The sequence below is a fragment of the Rhinolophus ferrumequinum genome, chromosome 18 (assembly GCF_004115265.2).
Source record: "Rhinolophus ferrumequinum isolate MPI-CBG mRhiFer1 chromosome 18, mRhiFer1_v1.p, whole genome shotgun sequence".
Taxonomy (NCBI): Eukaryota; Metazoa; Chordata; class Mammalia; order Chiroptera; family Rhinolophidae; genus Rhinolophus; species Rhinolophus ferrumequinum.
The window spans coordinates 47,497,751-47,523,099 of NC_046301.1; the positions used below are offsets into that span (position 1 = coordinate 47,497,751).

Genomic DNA, 25,349 nt, shown 5'->3' on the forward strand with positions numbered 1-25,349 from the left:
GAGTAATACTTATAAACTACTTAGTAGAGTAACTACCACATTGTACGTACTCAATACGTGTTAGCCACTATTAGGAGTAGTAGTATGAATACACTAATACAGTATTATGGTTTGAAATCAGCTTCTCTTCAACTATGAACGAAATCAGTTATGACTGAATTTGTATCCAATAATCCATTCCAAATTTGTCCTTTTGAGATTGGAATTCTAAGCTCCTCAAGTAATTTATTTTCCCTGTTCCCTTTATGCCCTTTCCTAAAATATGATAGCCAGAGTGAAAAATATATGAGTTCTGGCATCATATCTAACATGAGATTTTACATGTTGGTCAACATCACAAACTCTTAAGTGTGTGGTATGTAAGTATCTACCTCTAACCTCTGGGAAGGCACCGGCTTTGCTTTTCTGCTTCTTGTACAATCTCCAGAGCATTTAGGCCAATGCAGAAGTTGCCCAACATGGCCTCTCGTCAGAAATTGCATTTCCCATAGCAGACTAAAAAGAGCTGAGGCTACATAAGTGATGAATATCTCTTCAAAATCAGGAAACAAAATAGAAAGCATGTGTTGAGCACCTACTGTGTGTTAGCTATTCTACCAGGCACCAGAGAGAAAAAAAAGAATAAAGAAACTGAAGTTGGTATCTCAAGGAAGTCCTCCTCAATTGTACACTTATGGCCCTTCAAATGACCCAATGGTCCACGAAAAGCCAACAGATTAACCACATCGGATCTTTCTTAACACGTCTGGGGAGGGAGAGAGGTCATAAATTTCGGGGATTTAATGTTATGGCAATAATCAAATGGGTAGAAAAATGAAAGGTCCCCATGTAATCTCCAAGTCTTTTCCTAGACCCAAGTATCAGCCTCTTCTGAGAAGCTAAAATAATAATAATAATAAAATCCTATTTACCCCATTATTCTTTCATTTTCCAGATAGTGCAAAAACAAGTTAGGAAAAAAGAAAAAGAAACAAAGATTCTCAAACTGGATAAATAGTTCTCACATTATATTTGGTGTATATAGAACGCACTCAATGAGTTACATGAAGTGCACAGATCACAAGTTCCCAGTTTGATGAATTTTTGTGTGCAAACCCAGGTAACCAAGCAATCAAGACATAAAACATTTCCAGTCTCCCCATAATTTCCTTCCACATCTTTCCAAGGTAGCCACTATTCTGACTTCTCTCATCATTGATTAGTTTTTCCTGTTTGTAAACATTCCCAGATAGTTTGAAATGGACTGTACATGTGGTTATAATTCTACCTACCGGGGAGAAATGGTAAATAGCTGTGTCTCATGGTACAGAGGCAGTCAACCTCAGCTGTGGAGAACTTTCTATCTTTGATTTTGACATATATATATATATGTGTGTGTGTGTGTGTGTGTGTGTGTGTGTGTGTGTCTGTGTGTGTGTGTGTGTATATATATATATATATATATGAAACATGAGGAAAATATATATATATATATATATATATATATATATATATACACATATATATATTCCTGTCCAAATCAACCACATGAGAATTCATATGTGTGGGATCCCTAGATAAAGTGACATCTAGCATGGATGCATTTTCCTCATGTTTTATTATCAGATCCTGTTGTTGTTTTTTTATTATCAGTTCTGCTTTTTATTCTTGGTATTACTGGTGACTGTTTAGTCAGCACACTTGGTGGTAATGCCAGTTTGAGATTGATAAGGGAGCAAAGGATGTAATTTGCCCCCAAAAGGAAGCTTCAGGATTAGCTCACTAAAAGGCTCCTGCTCTGTAAGATGAGTATCTACTAGTCATTCAATGAGGAAACTTGTCTGATATCACAAACCTTGTAACTGGCAGGGACAAGAATCATATTCTGGGCTCTTTACTGGAAAGCCGATGCTCTTTCAACCAAATCGCTCTCTTAATTAGTATAACCGGAGTGGATACAAAGAAAAACAGAAAATGAAAAGGAAAACACCTTGGGTAGAGAGCCTAGCTCGGTGCCTGACAACACACAGAAAATGGTCATCAACTATAAACTTTATAGCATCAATTGTTAAATGAAAGCTGAGAAATGAATAGGCAATAGGCACTGTGGGCTAAATGATAAAAGGAGGGAGCATCTCAGGGGTGGATTTTCTTCCACATGAGTAACGGGATCACATGACTGTGATTCATCATGGCCGGGCTAGGGAACTTGAACTTTATACTGAGAGCAGTAGAGATCCACAAAAAGAGTCTTAGGCAGTGATGTTTGTTGGTCCAGGATTCTGGGAATTGTGCATCTGGGAGAGGGTAAGTTAAAGGTCAGCACAAACCCAAGACTGTTCTACGCTGGGGACCAAGTCGCTAATTGATATCCACCTCTGCAATTCAGGAACTGCCCGGGCAAATCCATTTCTACACAAAAATAAAACAGGCATCCAGATACCAAAGAAGGAAGGGCTTCTCTGTCAAGCTGCCAACATTTGGGGTGTTCTTGAAAGCATCACCCACACCCCCATTCACCAGGTATGGTTGCGATGGGGCCGATGTGGGAGAAACACAGCCTCAACTTGCTCCCTTCTGAGGAGTCACGCAATTGCTGAAATCCCAAAACCGGAATCAGATTATCTCTGGAGTCCCCAAACCAGAAGTCCTGGAGTCTGAACCCCAAACTGGAAGTCCATAGGGCCGGGTTCCTGAGACTTAAAGACAGCTAGAACATTGGCAAGGCCTGGGATTCTCCCTACATTGGAATCTGTCAACCTGGAGATTCAGGAATCCAGAGAGCAGGACTTTCGTACACCTGGGTTGGGATTCCTGGATTCTGAGCACCCCTGATAGCCAGCCTGTAGTCCTACATCTAGTTGATTTGGGGAGTCGGGAAATAGGAGTCAAAAAAATGTAAATTTGAAGTGATCAGGTGACCAAAGGACTCTGAGAGACCAAGGGGCAAAGCCATAAGCAGACTGACATTCAACCCACCATTCTTCCATGGTCTCTTCCTGAGGTATCCAACTGTGGGAAACACAGGACTCCACATCCAGGGCTGTTCCCCCAGCCTGGCACTTCAGAGGGGCATGAAACCCCTGTGATGAACAGACTTTCTGCCTGCAGTCCTCTCACCTCAACTCCCCTCTACTGTCCACTCCAGGGAACCGGCACCAGCATGCTTCATCTACTCTCATCTTTTAGATGACTTCATCTAACCTAATAACATGGATCAACCAATGGCTTTCTCTGACCTGCAAAGTTTTATATTTTCATGGCAAAAATAAAAATAAAAAGGAATAGGCATTACCTAAAATCCTGCTTACCTCGGCTACCACCGTGTGCCTGCCTGCCTTTCCAGTATGCTCACCTTACCCTCTCATTCATATTTCAGAAATACCCCTCTTGGGACGAGGTGTCCTTTGAAGGTCTGACAGAGGGATCAGTGTTCTAAGGCAATCTTTGATCCTCACACACACTCCTTTTGTGCTCTCCCAGAGTCTGAGCACAGCCTCAGGCCGACCCAGAAGCCTCAGAACTGCCTATTATTAAATGGTCCATGAATGTCAGACACTGTGCTCTTTTCATCCTGAGTAGATGGCTGTGGGGTGGTGAATTTCTGAGGTAGCAGAAATTCTCACTGAGGGTGAGAGGAAGCAGCCCAGAGGAACCTACAGCCTAAGGGGCTGAGACCATACACACCTCCACCTGGGAGCACTTGCCCAATATGAATTCACATAGACTTAACAAGCATATTGAAAGCTTATTGTCTTCCCAGCACAGTGCTAGGCTTAAAGGAAGTCACACTGAACAGGCTCCACGTGGTCTCATCTCATGGAACTTTACAGAAAACAGGAAGATAAAGTTCAATAAACAATTCTAAAAACTATTTATTTTTAAGAAGAACCCCGTCTCTGGCTTCTGCCTTGGATGTAGAAACTTAGTATGCATTGCTGCCACCATTGCAACAAGAAAAGGCTGAGTAGTATTCCACTGTGTATACACAGCACATCTTCTTTATCTCTGCCAAAAGATGAAATAGTGCCATTTGCGACAACATGGATGGATCTTGAGATTATGCTAAGTGCAATACGTCAGACAGAAAAAGTCGAGAACCATATGATTTCACTGATATGTGAGATATAAAACTGAAAGCAACAAAGGAACAAGATAAACAAAGAAACAAAAACTCAGACACAGACAATAGTGGTTACCAGAGGGTAAGAGGAGACGGGGGATATAAGGGTAAAATATATGGTGACGAAAGAACTGACTCTGTGACAATGTGATATACAGATGATGTATGACAGAATTGTACACTTGAAACCTGTGTAATTTTACTAACCATTGTCACCCCAGTACATTTTTCGAAAATAAAGAAAAAACAGGTTGAGTAATTGACAACCTGGCTTTCTTAAAGCTCAAGTGTGGCTTTCTTAAAGCTCAAGTCACAGGGAACTGACTATAGCCTGAAATCTAGGGGAAGAGAGGCGGACAGAAGCACTGGCTCCCCTGTAGCACAGGATGAAGACAGCACCACCAGACAAGGGGGTAATATTTCTGCTAAAATTCCTGACTAGCTGCTAAAGGCCAAGTGTGGGCTGGTGTGTGGGTAGAGAATGGGAGCGTCAGACACAAGGAGAGTGCCCACCTGCTTGCAAGCTCTTCTTGGAACACCAGCAGGCACTCATGAAGAAGACTGGGGTAGGACGAGATGGGGGAGAGCGCCTCCCTCCTGGCCAGATCCACAAGTTCATCAAGTACACGTTCTACCTTCCAAGTTACCACAGACATTTTAAATGTCAATGGCTTCCCTACTACGTAGTCTTTTTCTAACCTCTAGTAAGTTTCTTCACCATTTCCAGCTGCTGGGTTCCTTCACCCCTTTTCAGCTGTTTTCCAGCTGCCAAGTTCCAAAGTCAATGCCACATTTTACGTTTTTGTTACAGCAGCATCCTGTTTGTGATACCAGATGACTTGTGTCAGTTGTCTATTCCTGCATAACCACCTCGTGTGCTCATAATTATGTGAGTCAGCAATTTGAGCTGAACTCAGCTGGGCAGTTCTGACGGCCTCACCTACGGTCACTCGTACAACTTCAGTCACCTGGTCACTTGCTTGGGGACAGATGGTTTAAGGTGACCTAACTCACATGTCTGGTGTTTGGTGCTTTGCTCTCAAGAATCTAACCACAGCTAAAAGAGGGCAAACCCCAACATGTGTTTTTCAAATCTCTGCTTCGTCATGTTTGATAATGCTGCATTGGCCAAAAAAAGTCATGTGATCAAGCTCATCTTCAAGGGGTAGAGAAATAAACCCCAACTCTTGATGGCAGCAGAAAAGTCACACTGAAAAGAGATGTCCACAGAGGGATGACAGAAATTGTGGCAACCATCTACCACATCATTATTCACCAAAAAATGCAAATGAGAACACAAGAAACCACTTACGCGCTAATGTAGCTAAAATTCAATTGACTGACAGTAGCAAGTGTTGTCAAGGATGTATAGCAAGTGAAACTTTCATTCGTTGATGACAGAAGTATAAATTGTTTTAACCACTTTGGAAAACTGTTTGGCAATATCTACTGAAGCTAAAGATATGCCACCCCAGTGACCCAGCAGTTCCATGCCTAGGTTTATTCCTAGGAGAAATGAGAACATGTCCACAGTAAGACTTGCACAGAACAGTCACAACAGCTTCATTCATAACAGCCAACCCTGGAAAGAACCCAAATGTCCATAAGCAGAATAGACTTTTTAAATTCTGGTATATTCAGATGATGGACTATTACACAGTGATTTTTTAAATGGTAATACAACAAAGATACATTTCATGGACATTATATTAAGTGAAAAAAACAGACACAAGAGGGCATACTGTGTGGTTTCATTTCTATGAGCAAGTAAAACAAATGTATGGTGATGGAAGTCAGAATACTGGTTACCTCTAGGGATGGGGCTCATTGAGTGGGGTAGGGCCCACAGGAACCTTCCGGGAGATAAAATATTTTATATCTTGATGTCGGTGGTACAGACATACATAAAATTCATCAAGGTATGCACTAAGATTTATGAACTTTTACATATGTTTGTTATACTCAGCAAAAAGAATTTTCAAAACACAAAAACAGAACCCTGTGAGAACAGCTAAAAACCAGTAAGAAATGCATCTTTTTCGTGTAACAAGATCTCCAGAAACAAAGTGTCTGCACAGTCCAGGGCTGGTGCAGACACACAAAGACACAAACTAGGGAACCAGAACGATTGTGACTTCTGGCCACACTCTCATGGTCACAGGATGGCTCTTCGTGTCTGCTGGTACAAACGGCAAGTAGAGGGACTGGCTAAATGAAACCACTTCTTTCCAACATCGTTCCCAGGAGTCACATCCAACAACTTCTCACACTAACCAGAACTGGGGGGACATGGCCTCCCCTAACTGCCAGGACTGGGAGATGGAGGTTTTTTTACAGTGTACATTACCAATCTGAACAAAACCCCTAGGTTCTATTGTAATGAAGAAGGTGCAGTTTCGGTATGTAACTAGCAGGATGCACCATACTAGACCTAAAAGCAAATCTCAAAAGAAAATACCTAGGATTCAATGACACAAAAACCACATTCTCTGCTCAAAATTTAATTAAATTAGAAACTAGCAACAAAAAGGCAACTAAAAAACACCCAGATACATGCAGGAACTTCCCAGAATGACAGAAATGTTCTGTATCTTGAGTAGGGTGTTGGTTGCATATATGTATACATCTGTCAAACTCATCCAACTCGTAAGATTTATGTACTCCACTGTAAGTAATTATACCTCTACAAAAACATAACCATATACGGTTATTTAAAAATCTAATTCCAAATAAGTCATGTGTCAAAGATTTAGTGATAATGAAAACTAAGACAATATTTAGAATCAAACGAACATGAAATTACATTAAAACATGTGATATAGCTAAACGAGTACTATGAGAGATGATTATAGGCCCGAATGTTTCTTTCCAAATTGCAAGTTAATTAGCAAGGGGCCCACCATACGAATGGGACACTGAAAAAGGCAGGACACCATTCCTAACGTTCTCTGTCCTGGCGTGACTCCTCTTGTGCACGGTGAGTGAAGAGCTGTGTCTGAAGGCTTTCTCACACTGATTACATTCATAGGGTTTCCCTGCACTGTGCGTTCTCACGTGTACGATGAGGTGTGAAGACTGACCGAAGGCTCGCCCGCATTCCTGACACACGTAGGGCTTCTTACCGGTGTGGGTCCTCGCATGTTTTCTGAGGGATGACGGCTCACTAAAGGCTCGCCCACACTCCTGGCACGCAAAGGGCTTCTCTCCCGTGTGGGTTCGCATGTGACTCTTGAGGGTTGAGAGACGGCTCAACACCTGGCCACAAGTCGTGCACTCATAAAGTTTCTCCCCTGTGTGGATCCTCCTGTGCACATTCAGGTGGGTGCTCGTCCGGAAGGGCTTCCCACACTGGTTACATTCATATGGTTTCTCTCTGGTGTGAGTTCGCAGATGCGTCTTCAGTGACGAGTGCTCCCTGAAGGCTTTCCCGCACTGACTGCACTCAAAGGGCTTCTCGCCGGTGTGAGTTCTCACATGGCTCCTCAGAGAGGAAGGCTGATTAAAAGCCTTCCCACAGTCCTTACATTCGTAGGGCTTCTCACCCGTGTGGTTTCTCTGGTGCAAAATCAGGTTAAAGTTCCTCGTGAAGGTTTTCCCACACTGACGACATTCAAAGGGTTTCTCTCCCGTGTGAGTTCTCATGTGGCGCCGCAGATTGGAGGAGTACTTGAAGGCATGCCTACATTCCTGACATTCAAAGCACTTCTCTGAGGTATGGGTCTTCTCGTGCCTGAGAAGGTCGGAGCTGTATCTGAAGGATTTTTCACATTTGTCACATGCATAGGTTTTATCCCCACTACGGATCTTCTCATGCACCAGTAGGTGAGTGGTCTGGAACAAGGATTTCCCATTCTCTTGGCGTGCATAGGGGGTGCCTCCAGCATGAATTTTCTCATACTGAAAAAGTTGTTTGATGCTGTTAAAAGGCTTCCCAAGTTCATCATATCTGTGGAGCTTTTCTCTACTCAGAGGTTGCTCCTGTCAATTGAGGAAAATGTGAAGACCAAAGACTGTATTACATACACAGACATTCACCCCCAAGTGAGTTGTGTAGAGGATCAAGACATTTCTACAGCTGAAGCCTTTCCTCTTTCCCCGTGTCTGGACCATTTCTACCCTAAGTGGATGCATTGCCACAAAGAGGTATCATTTTCATTACTTTCATGGGCTTCTTAGATAAAGAATTTTTATGAATAGTTTAAGGCTAAAATAAGTTCTAAATGCACAATCTATGTCACATTTATGAACACGGTTAGTGGTGGGAACTCTGTGAAGACACGTCTTGATCTACGTTTCAAGTTTTCCCTCATTTCACAGACTCTCTCCCAGAAACTGCTTTCTCCTAGGTGAGCACCCACTGCCTTAATCTCTCTCTGGCCTCTTGTGCTGTTTTTCTAACCAACAGCAATCCCATACTTTTCCTACTAGAGAGGACCAAGAATAATCCTTGTGTACCGTACCCTTTTCATGCCAATGGATGGAATCTCCATAAAAATATCTTGGTTAAGAATTAACTCTTGAGTTTGAAGTTGAGATTCTGCAATTAAGAGGGGAAAAAAAATTAAGCATGCAGAGAAGGAAACTGCAGGACCAAGGTGACCAAAAAAGTAAGCTCGGCATATATGGATTTTTTTTTAAATACTGATCTTAAATATGGGAAGAAATTGTGAAAAGGAGGAATGTATCAGAGTAAAGGATAATTTTAAGGTATTTGGTTACGTGAGGAGTGATGTAATCACAGGAAAAAGGATGGAAGTAGCAGATAATTTACTAAGAAAAGATTCTATGAAGATTGGGACTGATGTTGAGACAAAGTATTAACAAAAACAGGTAAAAGGGATCAACTATACGGTGATGGAAGGAGAACTGACTCTGGGTGGTGAACACACAATGTGATAGATGATGTAATACAGAATTGTACACCTGAAACTTATGTGACTTTATTAACCACTGTCACCCCAATAAACTTTAATGAAAAATAAAATTTAAATAAATAGATAAATAAGGACCTATAATGAGGAGGAACTGGATGAAATATACACATGGAAATGCTAAACGTGAAGAGGAGGTAGGATAAATCATTCTACGAAACCAGAGTAAAGTATTAGAGATAAAAAGGAAAGGGAGAAAGGAAAGAAGGTGGAACTTACTAAGGGATATCAACCAAACAGCCTTCTCCGTTAAAGGCGTTGAAAGTGTTTCCCTTTCTGATTCTTTCCAAATCTAACATTCATCTTACCAATCAGAGCTGGCGCTCCCAATCTGCGTGGTGCTCACCTAGACAGTCTCCTGGGAAGATTCCTCTCCCGGTGGTCCACAGCTCTTCGCTTTGCTCCAAATGGGAAAACGTACTGGGTTTGCATAGTTGATCTCCTGCTCGTGGAGAAAGACTCATGGTATGAACAGACTGCACCTGCCATGAAACCAGGGCTCATATTCTTTAGACTTTAGGGGCGCTAGGGATGGGAGTAGTGAAACAAGTATGCCTAAATTTTGATGGACACGGCAGAGCTCTTTCACTAAGGAACCAAAGTACAAGCTCCCTCACAGGGTCCCAGAGGACACTAGAACATTCCAGTCCCCAAAACCTAGGGCCTAGCTCAGGGATACATTTGAGAAGCCCAAAAGTAGCAGACAGATCTTCATTTCTAGAAGTCACTAGACTAAAAGCACCATGAAGGCAGGATTCATCTGTCTTTTCACCTGTTTCCAAACCAGCACAGTTCCAGGAACGCATACATGCTGCGTAAGTGGATGGATGAAGCGAGGAGGCCAGCCTTACCCACAGAGGCCAGGTTCCTGTAGTTCTCCAGCATCACGTCTCTGTACAGGCTTCTCTGGGCAGAGTCCAGAAACATCCATTCTTCTGGGGTGAAGAGCACAGCCACATCTGCGAAGGTGACTGGTTCCTACAATGCACACCCATTACGACTCAGCCAGGGGCCACCCCTGCCAATACACAAGAGGATGGTGGGGGGCTGGCAGGCCTGGGGAATGGACACCTTGTGCAGAGGACTTTCAGACGGGGCTCTGAGGCACCTCAGAATCTACCCCTTGGCTCAGGCCTCAAACTAGAACTCCTCTCTACCCTTCCCTCCCTGAGGGACAGCATCCAGAGGCGTGGCATCAAAGGACCTTAACTTCATGACAGGACTTAGCTATTGACAGCTAGCCAGGAAGCCCTCCAGCCCCAGGCCACAGCAGACCTGAGCAGGCAAGTGACAGGCAAGAGAGAAATATTTGACAAATGACAACTGTTTGTTCCAGGGGGCCATGAAGGATATGAGACGAGGGCAGCTCACATCCTTGCTTTGTTTTCCCTCCTGACGCTCAGCAAAACACAGCATTCAACAGGCTGGGGAAGGTCTGACTGCGAGTTGGGGTCGTTGCCTGGCCTGTCCCCCACCCCTGCTAGAGGCCCAGCGTCTGGATGCCTGGAGACCCGCTCTGTGGAGTCGAGAAGCTCCAGGCCATGGGAAGGGGACAAGGCAGCAAAGCAAGAAAGAAGAGCAAGAAGGATTTCTAACTTACCTGTACACAAGTGGTCAGCACCCCAGGATCGTCCTCTACACTCTCCTCCTGGAGCCACAAAGGGTCCTGGGCAGGCAGAGCTAGAGGAGAAGGTGGGGAGCTGTGAGGCCCAGTAAGCCATTCGCAGGACCAAAGACTGCCCACTCTGATTGTGAGTGCCCATACGTGTACACACACATATGCACACACTCACAGGGACACACAGGTGCCCGCACCCCCAGCCTCCTTCCTGGTCTCGTAGAAGCTCCTCTTCCATCATGCCTCTGGCTGGCAACCCGTCCCAGACCTTCCTCTTCTCTTCTCCCTCAGTACTCTCTGCCTCAGCTGGCAACCTGCCCCTCTGGGCGTCAATTCCCACCTCTACCAAAACCCTAGGCTGACTCATATCTGAACTCCAGACCCACACACCCAACCATCGGCTCCAGTATCTCCACCTACCTATCTAGCGGAACAGGAATGGAATATCCAGCATGAGCTAGAGGGCGGGGCTGCCGCCAGGCAGGCAGAGAACAGAGCCTCGAGATAGGATTCTTCTCAGACCTTGAACTTGCACAGGTGGGTTTCTAATTTGCTTGGGACCCAGGACCTCTTTTTCCCTTCCCTTTGGGAACGGAAAGGTCTGCCCTATGCCTGTCCCACCATTGTATTCTGGAAGCAAAATCCTTGTTTTCTGATTTCACAGCTTCACAGATGGAGAAGAATTTTGCCCCCAAGATGGACCTTCCCCAAGTTTCACCCATACCTGATTTGGATGATTTACATGATGAAATTTGGGACTTTCTGAGTTGATGAGATTTTGGACTTAGAGTTAATGCTGAAATGGGTGAAAACTTTGGGGATGCTGGGATCACCTGAATGTATTTTGCATGTGGGTAGGACATAAACTGGTGAGTGGGGCGGGGGGCAGAGGGCAGACTGTTAGGGGTTGAATTGTGTTCCCCCTCAGAACGTGAGCTTATTTGGAAATAGGGTTTTTGCAGATGTAATTAGTTAAGATGAAGTGAGGCAAGGAAGGATTCTGGTTCCCTCCAGACCTCACCCATGCGCCTTTTCTCTTGGTTGATTTTGCTTTGTATCCTTTCCCTGTAACAAACCATGGCCACGCGCACAGCTCTATGCTGCCTTCTATGAGCCACCAAACCTGGGAGTGGTCTTAGGGACCCCTGCCACACTGACTCCACACTCACCCCAAGTCTAGGCCGCCACCATTCCATTCCTAACCGCCTTCACCCACCACTCATGTCCTCCCTGAAGTCCATCTTCGTCCCAGGTGCTGCAAGGCTGTTAGAAGCACAGGTGCATGGCACCACTGACCTTCATGCGCCCCTGGCTCCTGGTAACCTAGGAGATGGCCTGGTTCTTTTCCCACACTTCCAGGCCCTGCATGGTCTGGAGTCCACTTGCTCTCCAGTCAGCTCACACCACTCTCCACTTCCCTCTGCTCCCTGCCCACAGCCCTCTGGCCCCTTGAGGGATTTTACAGATGCTGTTCCTAGGCCGGAGATCCGCTCTCCAAACCTTCTCCAAACAGCCCTACATCTGGCCAAGCTAAATGGTACCGTAATTATGATCTAATCCAGTGCTTGTTCCCCAGGAGATATGTGACAATGTCTGGTGTCTTAGTTGACCAGCTCAGGCTGCCATCACAAAATACCACAGACAAGTGGGCAATAAAACAACAGAAATCTATTTTCTCACAGTTCTGGAGGCTGTAAGTCTAAGATCAGGATGCCAGCATGCTCCACGTCTGGTGAGAACCCTCTTTTTGGCCCGTAGATGGCAACCTTCTCACTATGTCCTCACATGACACCAGTTCTACTAGGTCAGGGCTCCACCCTTATGACGTCATTTAATCCTAGTCACCTCCTTAAAGGACCAATGTCCAATACAGTTGCACGGGAGGTTAGGGCTTCAACATATGAAGGGGGAGGCACAGTCCATAGCACCTGGAGACTTTTTGGTTATCAAGATAGGGGGGAAGGGGGTGGTTATAGGCCGAACTGTGTCCCTCCAAAACTTCGTATTATTGAAGTCCTAACCCCAGTATCTCAGAATATAACTGCAATTGGATACAGGGTCTTTAAAGAAGTAATTAAATTAAAATGAGGTCATTATTTTACCTTTAAAGAGGTAATTAAATTAAAATGAAGCCCTAATCCAATATGACTGGTGTCCTTATAAGAAAAGGAAATTTGGACAGACATGTACAGAGGGAAAACAAAGACGACAGCTGTCCACAAGCCAAGGAGAGAGGCCTGGAACAGATCACGGCCCTCAGAGGAAACCAACCACGCCCACACCCTTATCTCAGACTTCAGGCCTGCAAAACTGTGAGAAAACAAATTTCTGTGGTTTAAGCCACCCGGTCTGTGGTACTTTGTTATGGCAGCCCTAGCAAACTAATACAGGGGAGGTGCTACCGTGTTTCCCCGAGAATAAGACCTAGCCGGACAATCAGCTCTAATGCGTCTTTTGGAAGAAAAATTAATATAAGACCCGGTCTGTTTTACTATAAGACTGGGTATAATATAATATAATACCGGGTCTTATATTAATTTTTGCTCCAAAAGACGCATTAGAGCTGACTGTCCGGCTAGGTCTCATTTTCGAGGAAACAGGGTCCTGGCATCCAGTGGATGGAGGCCTGAGACGCTGCTAACGAGACAGAGCATGGCCTCACAACACAGAATGATCTGGCCCCAACGTCAGTAGCACTGCAGTTGAGAAACCTTGGTCTAAGCTTAGATTTCCCAGAACTCCTCTCTACCCCAAGATAAAGTCCTCATGTTCCATGCTCCCATCGCATGCTGGTCTTCATTTAAAAACCCGACTGCCCAGCCAGACTGGGAGCTCCATGGGGGAGGAGGGCCGTGTTTTGCCTCTGATGGTTTCCCAGTGCCCCCACACCACAGGACAGTCACAGAGCACCTCAAGAGCAGAGCGTACTCCAACTACTTCAAGAGTACTACAAGGTCGGGCTCGGCCCAGAGGCCTAGAACACACTGAAGAGGAACGCAAAAGGATTACTTCCTGTCAATGATATAATACAGACTCCAGGTGCAAGACTACATGATGTTGTTAAGAAACAAAGTTTATTATTCTCACTAGAAGGCAAGCTAAAAGGAAACAACTGCCTTGCAATTAAAGTTGTTATTTGTCCTCTAGAATTAATTATTTTCCTTGTTTCTCAGGAAATGTGCCTTTTAACCTTCATTTTTTTAAAAGCTCAGTTAAAACATGCGCCATTTATAGTAAATTCAACTGTAATCTTCAGCACTGCCATAATTGTGTAGTGAAAAATTTAATCTCTCCCAAAGAGACGTCTGACCTTTGCCACAGCTGAGTGGGGCCTGCTCTTTCTTAACTGAAAGATCTGAAACCCCCCCAAAAAAAAGAAAGAAAGAAAAGTCTGAGGACTGTGAAAGTGCCTTTCCCCGTGAATACATAATGAGAGGCCACTGTCTTCCCTCCTGATGGTATGGGGCAATGTCTGCAGTCCCAGGAAACGAAGGCAGGAGATGCAAGTTCCCACAGGACAGCAGTGCCCTCTGGGGCCATTCCATCTGGCACTCACTCACCAGAATCCCCGGACACCCACAGGTCGGGGAGGCCCAGCGCAGGCTCTGGCGTGGCCACCCTCTGAATCCGCACAGCCACCTTCAGCCCCTGGACAGAGCGACAGGGTCAGATTAGAGTCACACAGTGGTCAATGGGATCCACTCACACCTGTTCACTCAGACTGAATTTGCATAATTGGCCCTGCATTGGGGGACATACGGATAAAAGGAGAGACACGCCCTGTTTACCGGCCCAGATTTACCCAATTCCTCAAGACAAGGCTAATCACTGTGACAGAACTACACCTCCAGGGTGGGATGGGGACAGGGGTCCAGGGTGGGGTAGGCCTTCCCTGAGCAGCCTCCAGCTGTGGGGGAAAGCTGGGGCAAAGCGGGCAGGGGGTGCTAGCAGGCTGAGGGGCAGAGGGGGGCTGCGGAGATGGCCCTGTGCAAATGAGGGGAGGTAGGCAGTTGTTTCCGGAAGGAAGCCCTGTCGTGGAGGAAGGATCGGAACACTCCTCTACTGGAAAGGTGTCCGACCTGACTTGTATTCTGAGGGGCGCCTCTGGCCCCCGTGTCCAAGGTGGGCCCAGTGGAAGCAGCAGCATTCCCAGGGGTTCAGAACTAACGGTGGCTCTGGGCAGGGCAGTGGCAGTGGGGACAGGAGGAGCAGTCAGACGTAGGTTATAGTTTGAAGGCAAAGCTCACAGGGCTTGATGGTGGATGGCGAAGTAAACGCGGCAGGTCCCTCGGGGAAGCGATGGGCCCCTCGAGCAGGTGGGAGGAGGCCCCTTCTCCTCCGGGCGGAGCTCAACGCACACCTTACAGTGTCCCTCTCAGATACTCAGCCCGGACGGACCCTCCTCACCCAGCCCTCGGGTCACAGGACCCACTCATTCCTGTAGGTTTCCTGGCCATGGACAAAGGGATTGGGGCGTGTGAGGATGGCTGGATCAGAGGAAGAAAGGCTGAGCCAGACGAGGCAGGGCCAGGGCCAGCGCCTGAGTGTCAGCTCCTGCCACCTGTCACCTTCAATGCAGAAACACTAGGGCCTGTTCAGTAGTTTCTACCAGGAGCTAAGCCTGGGCCTCCAGCATGTTCCCAGTTCCCAAAAGTGGGCCCTAGATTCCTGCCTCCCCTCCAGCCTCCTCACTTACAGAAATCCCGAACCCCAGGCCTTACTGGCTGGGGTCCCTGCGGCAAACCTCCTCCCAGGCTTACTGTGTATCCAGAAGGCCAAGGCGACTCCCGGAGAGCTGACTGGTCCTCTGGAGTTGAAGGCATCCTCCTCTCTCCCGTCATGGGCCTCACCTGCATCCTGAGGTCCAGCCCCGGCCTCTGGGAAAAGGCACGGAGGATGCTGAGCAGGACACAGGTGGCACTGAGGCTGTTCTCAGCTCAGAGACCCCCGGTTTTGGGGTAGTGCCGTCAGAAGATGGCACACGGGTCTGGCAGTTTCAGACCTAGTGACTCTTTGCTCCACGCTAGCCACCACCAAGGGGCTCCAAGGACAGAGCACAACGGACCTGGCCCCTTTCTGGTTCTGGGGGCCCTGGCTGGAAGTTAGGCCACAGCCCTTAGAGGCAATGCAGGATGTCTGACCACAGAAAGTTTGGGAGCCCTTGGTTCTGAATGTGAACACTGGTCTGTTTTCTTCGATTCTGTACTTGTCCGTTTAGCATCCGTTAATCACAGGGCCAAGCTATTGGCTCCAGTTGTTTACGTCTCCCCTGCCATCCAGAGCCCATCCTCTGAACCACTTCCTTAGCCACCTCACACAAGGCACTACACGCCCGTCCTAAATCACCCAGGCCAGGTGCCAGACAACTAGGGACAGCTCCTGTGCTCGAGGTCCCCCAGAATTATTCACACTCGCCAATCCTGTTTATCCTGCCCTGTGAAAACCCCAATAAAGGCTCTGACCTAGACTCTTCCCTCACCCCTTTCTGCCTCCTGACTGACCCGAGCACTTGTCCTGTGTGCGCCCATGTGTCATGACAAGCCTTCTCCTCTCAAGAAACAAGTCAAAAAATCTTTCCGTGGCACCGGCCTGTGTCGTCACTCAGTCACCTCCATAAATTAAAACCCATGGGTATACTTTGAGACAAATGTTTTCTTCAAAGTAATTTTGACACAGATCACTCTTCTTGAAAAAAAGGTTCTGAGGAGTTGAGCCTATTTGTTCAACACATACTTCCCGAACACTGCTAGTATAGGCACTGTGCGTCCGGCAGAGAACAAGGGCGGTGAAACCCCAGCCTCCAAGAACCAGGTGTTGTGGAAAAGAGGCGGCGTAGGAAGGCTGAGGCTGGAGACACCCATTCTCAGTCTCCTTTGGGGCTCTTCTAAGAGCAATTCCCAACTCCCTATGTGCCTGCCCGTCCCCTGGCCTAGCTGACTGTGAGGGGGAGGACACGGGGCCTCGGCGCAGTGACACCTGAAATGGCCCAGAAGGGCTGGCGAAAGGATCAACACCATCAAACAAGTGGTAGGTCATGTGACCTCAGGCAGATCTTGGTGGCTAAGACAGTACTCTCAGGAGCTAGGCCTGGATTCAACTGCCAGCACCAAGTCCAGCTCTACCACTTTGCAGATGTGTGTCTTCAGGGATGAAATGCCTAGTTTCTCTTCCACACGTGTCTGGAAGTAGATTTCCTGTGCCCACTCAGAACATTCTGTGACCACCTGTTTCCTGCGGCTCGGACACAGCAGGAGAGGCCCCTTCTCTCCCACACTTGGTGTTCACTACTGAGCTGGAGCTGAGATCTGTGAAAAGTGCTGGAGCCCCAAACTGAAGGAAGAGTCACAGAAACTGGAAAGGGGGTCCTCTCGAGGCTCATCCTCCCTCCCTCCCTCTCACAGTCCATCTGCTGATCTAGACATGGGCACAGGTGGGCCCTGGAAATGCTTTCACCAGCATCTATCATTCAACGAGCGTCAACTGAGGGCTGGACACTGACACACAGAGTGCTGTGTAACAGGGTTACCGCTCTGATCACATCAGAGGAGGCCCCTGCAATTCAGCAGCTCCAATAACACACTTGCAGATCTCAAGCTCTTGAAAACCACATGCCCTTTCCCAAGCAGCTACTGGAAGACACCCTCTACCTAAACAAGTGTAAACCAAGGACAATCAGGAGGAGGGGAGGAGGACGGTCTCAGCTGCCCTGGGGTCTGTTGCAGGCCGTGCAGGGCGAGGGTTTTGGCTGCCCCGAAGCCCACACCAGGTAATGCAGGCCTGAAGCTCCCCTGCTCAGGACAGAGGAATGGAACAGAGGTCTCTACAACGCAGGCCACACCATGCCGTCCACTAGCCCAGCATCTCTGATGCTCTGAGGCCAACACCATCCATGACAGACGTGGAGGGGTACGGACTGAGGGAGCCCAGAGATCTCAGAGGGTCCAGGATAAGCAGGCCCAGCCCAGAGGGTATGTCCCCCTATCCAAACCCTAACCCTCAAAATCCCCAAGAATGGGAACTCAAACCTTGGAAGCTCTTGTAGTTTCGGGAGGCGGGAACTCAGGGCCAAAGCGGGGACAGAAGGGCTCTGTGTGCATCTCCTCATACACTGTAATGTGCGGGCTGGTTCTAAAGGCTTTTCCCCCACTTTCAAAAGGGCTTCTTTCCAGTCTGGGGGTCTCGACTTGTCTCCTAAGTGGGGAGGGATCCCTGACAACTTTCCCATGTTCTTTATCTCTCCTTTGGGTTCTCTTGATCCAGTTATGGCTACAGTTCCTCCAGAAGCCTTTCCCACCGCAGTTAAAATATTGGGGCCTTCTATCCAGGCAGAGTTTGCTCTCCTGACAAGGGGCGAGTGACGATGACAAGCTCGCCAACGTCCGTGATATCCATGCCGCGCCCAGGGAATGTGCCTGTCAGAGGCACATCTTCAGCCTTTTCAGAGGCGCGCCTTTTTTACACAGGTCAAGTTCTTCGAGGATGTCGTAGGCTCCACCACCAGGTTTTCCCACATTCTTAACTTTCCTGGGGCGTCCCTAACAGACAGCATGTCTCTCATGATTACTGCAGAATAAATCACATTTCACACAATCGACGTCTTGACTCACATTGATAAAAATGCTTCCTTGGGGGAAACTTCTAGAAAGAAAGTCTTGAACGACAGGCAGAGTTTACCCAAACTTATCAGTCACAGACTACGTAAATAGTCACACTCACAGTTACAGTCACAGTGTCCTCTCAGACACTGGGGGGTGCCCTAGTGGAATGCCCTGGCTCAAATGGCTCCCTGGCCCTGGGGTATATTTCCATGTCACATATTCCTCAGATTCTCCAATGAGGATCACCCGCCGTGAATCTTACCATTTGCAGATCATGGGACGAATTTTCCTCCAAAATATCCTGCACAGGAATAGACTCTTTGGGTTTCGGTTGAGATTCCCAGTCTAAAATGAATTGGGGTGGGGGAGAAACTTCTTTCAGAAAGAAATAGTGGTATGAAATCGACACACACAAAAAATTAGGCTTTTTCAAAAAATATACTGACCCTAAACTTGGAAAGGCACTGAAAGGGAAGAAGGCATCAGTGAGTAAAGTGAGACTCTAAAGAGTAGAGCTGTGTGTGGATTTTGGAAGTGACAGGAACAAGGGGAAATGAGAGGCTATTTTTCCAAGCAAAAGATTCTATGGGGAGTGAGACTGCTATTGCCAGAAACAGAGTTATCAGAGAAATAAGTAAGAAGCAATTAGACAAAGAACACACACAGAAATGTTCAACTTAAAGAGGAACTGGATAAACGTGTGGGTAAGGATGTGGAGAAATCGGAACCCACATCCACCGCTGGTGGGAACATAGAATGGTGCACCTGTTTTTAGAAAGCAGTTTGATGGTTCCTCCAAAGTTAAACATTGGGTTACCATACGCTCCAAAACTCTACTTCTAAGTATATACCCAAGAGGACTGTCCATATGGAATCTTGAACATATGGAATCCATATGTACAAGTCCATATGGAATCTTGTACGTGAATGTTCACAACAGCACTATTCACAATCACCCAAAAGTAGAAACAGCAAGAATGTCTGTCAACAGAGAATACATAAACAAAATGTGGTCCTTCCACACAGTGGAATATTACTCAGCCTTAAAAAGAATGAAGCACTGACACACACACAACATGAATGCACCTCAAAAACATTATGCTGAAAGATGACAGATACCAAAGGTCACATGTCATATGATTCCATTGATATGAAATGTCCAGAACGGGCAAATCCAGAGAGACAGAAAGCAGACTGGTGGTGGCCAGGGCCTGGGGGGAGGGGAGAATGAGGAGTGACCGCTCATGAGAATGGGGTTCATTCTGAGGTGATAGAAATGTTCTGGAGTTATAGTGGTGACGGTTGCACAGTTTTGTGAATATGCGAAAAGCCAATGAATTGCACACTTTAAAAGTCTGACTTTTATGGTACGTGACTAACTCAAATTTGTTCAAATCAGAGAAATTGGAACATATCTTGTTTTGAGACCAACGGTAAGTATAAGAGGATGCTAGAATGTGAAAACAGAAGAAAAGCTAAAGCAACTCACCTGAGAAACCGCACCCCAAATAGCCTTCTTTCCCCTCAGAATAGCCTTTAAAATGCTATCAGACTGACCCTTCCCAACTAACAGCCCCTCTGATGGGGTGGGTCACAAGATCCCTGCGCCTGGCGCCCCCGGTACTCACCCACACCCATGGCACGGAGAATGCCTCGTTCTGCTGCCCTCTGCTCTTCTCTTGGCCCCACCTGGGAAACAAGCCTGGGTTTGCATGGTGGAGTCCCTGCTCATGGAGAAAGACACACGTGCTGAGGGAGGGAGGACTTGCAGAGGAAAACAAACGATTCCCCACCAGCCACCCAGCTTCCACGTGGACTTCGGCTCATGACGCTGGCTGGGCCAGTACAACGGTGGCAAAGTGAGCATACCCAATTTCTAATGAACTCAGTGAAGCTCATTCACAAGGGCCCAAACCACAAACGCCCTCCTCTCTGCCCCACGGGGCTCAGGTTATCTAGGCCCTAAAGTCCAAGGCCAAAGTCAATGAGACCCACACAGGTCCTGACTATGGAGAGAATGCAGTCAGTGCAACAGATGGAGCTCCATGATGAAACCGGTGAACCGTAAACCCCACCAGGCCCACACCAGACCTTTGTGGTCATGTGACAGGCCCTGAAGCGTTTGGCATCTAGGTACAAGAAGGGCTGGAGTGGTGCCAGCCTTACCCCCGGGAGCCAGCGTCCTGCAGTTGTCCAGTTTCCCGTATCTGCACAGGTTCCTCCGAGCACCGTCCAGCAACGCCCAGTCCTGGATGAGCCTCACCGCCACATCCTCGAAGGTGACTGACTCCTAAGACGGCACACACATACACTGGCTCAGCGAGGACCATCCCCACCGTGCTGCAGGACGACTGCGGAAGGAAACCCAGCGCAGGAACATTCAGACAGGGAGCTCTCTCCAGTCCAGGGCTCAGCAAAGCCCGGGGCCACTGGTTTTTGTAAACAAAGTTTTATTGGCACACAGCCATGCCCATCTGTGTACCTGTCTCCATGACTGTTTTTGTGCTGCAAAGGCAGAATCTAGTAGTTGCCTGCAAGCCAAAAACATTTATGGTTCTTTTAACATTTGGACAAATCCGGAAGTATAAGTTGTGGCTTTCTTTGTCACTTCACTGACCAGTGACGGCAGAGCTTGGACTTCTCAGCCTAGAGAGTTTTTCCTTATTTAAGGCATGAGCAGTTTGGGTTTGACCGCTTAATTTTCATGCCGTCCCTAGACTTCTATGAGCATGTAGTAATCTTTTATGCCTGTTAAAATAGGACTGCTGCTGCCTCTGAGAAATGGCATTGTAATTTCAGGGCTCTCTAGAGCAGCACTATCCAGTAGAGCTCTCTGGGAGGATGGGAATGGCCTATGTCTGCACTTGCCAAAAGGGCGGCCCCCACCCGTGTGGCTACTGGGCACTTGAGAAATGTGGCTCAGGTGACTGAGAAACTGAATTTTCAGTTTTACTGGATTTTAATGAATTTAAATTTAAATTTCTACAGCCACATGTGTTTAGAGTAAGTCTTACAAGAGAGAGCAGGGATGGCCCTGGAGGAGGTCTGCAGCCAGCTCTAAATGAGCCCCACTCTATAGTCAGACTCCGGAATTAGGCACAGGGCCCCAGGGTCTCTGTGGGGACCCTCTTCCCAAGCCAGTTCCCTCCAGAGGCCATGCTCCAGGTCCCCCGAAGCAGGGGAGAAGATGCTCCATACTCCCTGCCCCTTTCTTCCTCAGCTGATGGCAAGGAGACAGGGCATAGGGCTCAGAGTACATAATTATCCCCCCTGCCATCCAGACTCCCCAACCGCTCACCATGACGCCAGTGCCAGGGTTTAGGATCTCAGCAGACATCCTCTCTGCAATAAAAGAGAAACGAAGTATAAGAAGGAGTGATAGTGAAAGCAGAGCACCAAACAAGCGTTTAACCCAGATAATTCCATTTTTGTGGGCCACCATTGGGGTGACCAAGCGAAAAACCCTTACAGGGAATGTATCTTAGTAAGCAACATCCAGGGCCCGCGTACCACTTTTCAGGCCACGGGACCGGATCATTTCTACTACATCCTCTCACCTAAGAAAAGGATCATTACTCTTCTTATATTCCCTCAAGATACCTCCAACACCCTCTACTTTTTCTCCACTGCCCTTATCAAGTTGTGATTTTTATGTTTATTTATTTAGGTGATTTTGCCTCTGTCTCTCCAGCCACGATGTAAAAACTAAGTATAGGCCTGCGTCTACTTTTTTCAGGACCCCAAATCCTGCCATCAGCACAGCACTTGATACATAGTAAGTACTTTATATGTTAGGGGTTGGCAAACTTTTTCTTTAAAAGGCCAGATAGTAACTATCTTAGGGTTTATGGGGCAGATGATCTCTATATTTAACTGCAGTTGTAGCACAAAAACAGCCATAGAGAACACATTTTTTAAAAAAAAAAGTGTTCCAATAAAACTATTGATAGAAACCAGCATTGGGTCAGAAATCCATGGGCCATCGTTTGCCTACACCTGCTCTATATCAGGTAGTAGAGAATAAATCAATCACCAAATTCTCAATTCTGCCTCCTACACATGTCTCAAACATTGCATCCTTTCCAATTTCACAATCACCTTCAAGACTTAACTACTATCATCAGCGTCCTGAACTTACCAAGCTGCTACACAGATACAGACTCTGCATTCATTCTTGTCCATCCCAAACTCCATGCTCAATCCAGGAGCCAGTTCTGTCTAAATCACAGACAAAATCACGTCATTACCCTACTTAAAATTCGATTCAGTGGTTTCCCACTGGCCTTAGAACAAGGTCCAAAGTTTACCACGACCTTCAGTGTCGTGCCTTCCTCTCCAACCTGGCTCATTCATTCTGCACTGTTTCCTCCAGCTTTCCCTATCTTTTTTCTGCTCCTGGAACCACCGGGCTCTGTACTACCTGAGGGATTGTACATCTGGAATGGTCTCTCATGTCTCTACTCCACAGCCCAAACCCCTGTCTAGCTACATACAACTCATCTTTTAGGTTCAAACATTGGACCCTTTTAAGATGTTTTCCCTGACCTCCTCCCCAATGGTTCCATGTTTCCATACCACTCTTGTCATGATTAATTTAAATTGTCTTCCCAGATAGAATAAAAACTACATAGACACAAGCACACTATCTATTTTGGTGGCATTGTTTCACCCTGTATGGGGCCCAGTCCATCCAAGGCAACACCCAATGAAATGTGCCAAATATCAACACTCCCAAAGAACAATTCAGTATAGCTATCCTAAGAAGGCATGTGCACGCACAAGCATACAAAACAATATAACAACACAAAAATAAATATAAAAATGACTTAAAGTGCCTGTTCATATAACATAATCCACAACAGATTTCAGATGTCTTTAAGAAACACTAATCCTTTCCAGAAAGGCAAGGTGTTACACGTATTCCTTTTGAAAACAAACATCTCACTCATAAAACTGAAATCTGATGTTTAATTTTCCTCCAGAATTTTTTCCTCATTTTTCAGTACAGTGAGCTTTGACCTTATTTAAATAAATAAATAAATAAATAAAGACATCCCATTTATGGCCAACTCAACTCAATTTCAATTCTCAGTACTAACAAAGCTATGTATGTCATCTTTTTCCTGGAGGCCCGTATGTTTTGAAGCTTTGCAGTGATTTACAGGCTTGTGGTAACGCAGCCAAGGTGCAAAGCACTGAAGAGTCTTACTTTTCCTTGACAGACCTCTGAGATAACTGAGAAATAGCTTTTCTTAAGACACCCTCACCTGACAGTGAAAAAAACTGACACTCACAATGTAAAAGTAACAGATTGAAAAGAAAATAATAAATGAAAGGAAAACGTAACGAACGCTACGTTTTAAAAGAAAAAGAGAAATAAAAGGAAAACGTAACGAAAGCTAAGTAAACAGGTCCTAAGCTTAGAAACTGCAAATTGTCACCAAAAAAAAAAAAACTCTAAAAAAATAAATGAAAGGAAAACGTAACGAACGCTACGTTTTAAAAGAAAAAGAGAAATAAAAGGAAAACGTAACGAAAGCTAAGTAAACAGGTCCTAAGCTTAGAAACTGCAAATTGTCACCAAAAAAAAAAAAAAAAAAAGTCTTGTCATCTAATTCATCCCTTGATAGAGGGTGCATTCCACTTTTTAAATTTACTTGACAAGTCATTCAAACCAATTAGCACACGTAGACTCAGACCTAACTTTTCCATTACAAAGCCCGATCATATGAAATGCCATATTAAATAAAACGTGAGTTGCTTATAAACAGTTATGTTGCATAAGGGCGCTAGGGTCCGGCCCTACAAATCGAGGATGGGTGAGGGCTGGGGCTGGCCGGTGTCACCATTCCTGAGGTGCAGCACCTGGATGGCACTTCGTGATTCCGATGGATGAATGGCAGCCCCGGCGGCCCGGAGCGGGGTTACCTGAGGAAGAGGTGCAGGGCCGCAGGGGTGGGGGGCACGGCTGCGGGGCCGAGCTGTGCGCGCCCCATCTCGGCACCAGGGCGACCGCCGGGAGAAAGCACGTCGGCGGGAGAGGCTATCCTAGGTCGTAAGGCCCCGCTCTCCGCTCCCCGCCCTCCCCAGGGGCTGAGCCGCACCTGCAAACCCCGGGGAGATACTCCCACCGCAGCATGCCGTGAGCACCCAGCAGAGACGCCGCCGCCGCCGCCGCCGCCGCCGCCGCCGCGCACTTCCGCTTCTGGTCTCGGGGGGGGGGGGGGGGGGCGCCGGAAGCGGAAGTGGCCTGGGCTCTGATTGTCAGGTCTCGGAGGAGCAATTCTAGTTTCCTCCCTAGAGTTAGGCTTTGGAGTTGGATCGGAAGGACCTGGAGAGTGGGGTTGGGAGACGGGGTCTTTGCGGGATGCTTAAGGCTGGGGGCGAAGCTTAGGTCCAAAGGGCGGGAATTAGAGCGGGTCCTGGGCTTCATGGGAAGGGGAGGGCGGGGCCTCGCTGGCACGTTGGGACTGCCATGTTTAACCTTCCTCCTCCTTCTCCGACCTCCACCTTTCTCCTTTGGCTTAATCCAGTCCCCTAGAAAAACATATCCTGGATAAGATTTTAAAGATTTAAAGATTAAGATTTAAAATCTTAATAATTTTCTTTAAAAATAGGTTTGTATACAGTCATGTGCTGCATGAGGACACGTGGGTCAACTAAGGACTTCATATACCATGGTCCCATAAGATTATAATGGAGCAGGGGATAAAGGGGGTCAAATATGTGGTGACGGAAGGAGAACTGACTCTGGGTAGTGAGCACACTATGTGATATATAGATGATGTATTATAGAATTGTACACTTAAAACCTATGTAATTTTACTAACCGTTGTCACCCTAATTAATCTAATTTAAAATAAAGATTGTAATGGAGCTGAAAAATTCATATCATTTGTGACATAGTAGCTGTCCTAATGTAATGCAAGCCATTACTCAAATACTTACTATTGTATTACGATTGCTTACAGTATTCAGTACAGTAACATGCTGTACAGGTTTGTAGCCTAGGACAAATCTGCTATGCCCGATAGCCTAGGTGTGTAGTAGGCTAGACCATCTAAGTTTGTGTAAGTGCACTCTGTGATGTCCCCTAATGA

The 25,349-nt window shown here is 46.6% G+C and overlaps 2 protein-coding genes across 2 annotated transcripts in view; both read right to left on the reverse strand.

The window, feature by feature from the left end:
• The window catches only part of LOC117037930 (zinc finger protein 333), a 1,118,586-nt gene extending 1,094,144 nt beyond the window's left edge, over nt 1–24,442 (reverse strand). The window contains exons 1-2 of the mRNA XM_033134468.1: nt 24,354–24,442; nt 22,388–22,467 (exon numbers count right to left, since the gene is read on the reverse strand). The gene's annotated coding sequence lies outside the window, so the exon portion shown is untranslated. The remainder of the gene's footprint in view (nt 1–22,387; nt 22,468–24,353) is intronic.
• Nucleotides 6,973–24,442, reverse strand: ZNF333 (zinc finger protein 333). The gene is made up of 12 exons (XM_033134469.1): nt 24,354–24,442; nt 21,548–21,591; nt 20,416–20,539; nt 19,878–19,973; nt 18,512–18,594; nt 15,412–15,528; nt 14,212–14,299; nt 10,634–10,713; nt 9,885–10,011; nt 9,380–9,475; nt 8,563–8,639; nt 6,973–8,080 (listed from the first exon to the last, which is right to left on the reverse strand). Exons 2-12 carry the CDS (start codon nt 21,584–21,586, stop codon nt 6,983–6,985), a joined length of 2,025 nt encoding a protein of 674 aa, XP_032990360.1. The 5' UTR covers nt 21,587–21,591; nt 24,354–24,442; the 3' UTR covers nt 6,973–6,982.
• Nucleotides 24,443–25,349: the final 907 nt, after the last annotated feature.

Coding starts and splice junctions, on each gene's coding strand:
- ZNF333 (XM_033134469.1), bottom strand. CDS start 21,586: ATGTCTGCTGAGATCCTAAACCCTGGCACTGGCGTCATG. Junction 19,974..20,415: donor CAGGACGCTGGCTCCCGGGG/GTAAGGCTGGCA, acceptor CTCCATGAGCAG/GGACTCCACCATGCAAACCC. Junction 8,640..9,379: donor CTTCCCAGGAGACTGTCTAG/GTGAGCACCACG, acceptor TCTTAATTGCAG/AATCTCAACTTCAAACTCAA.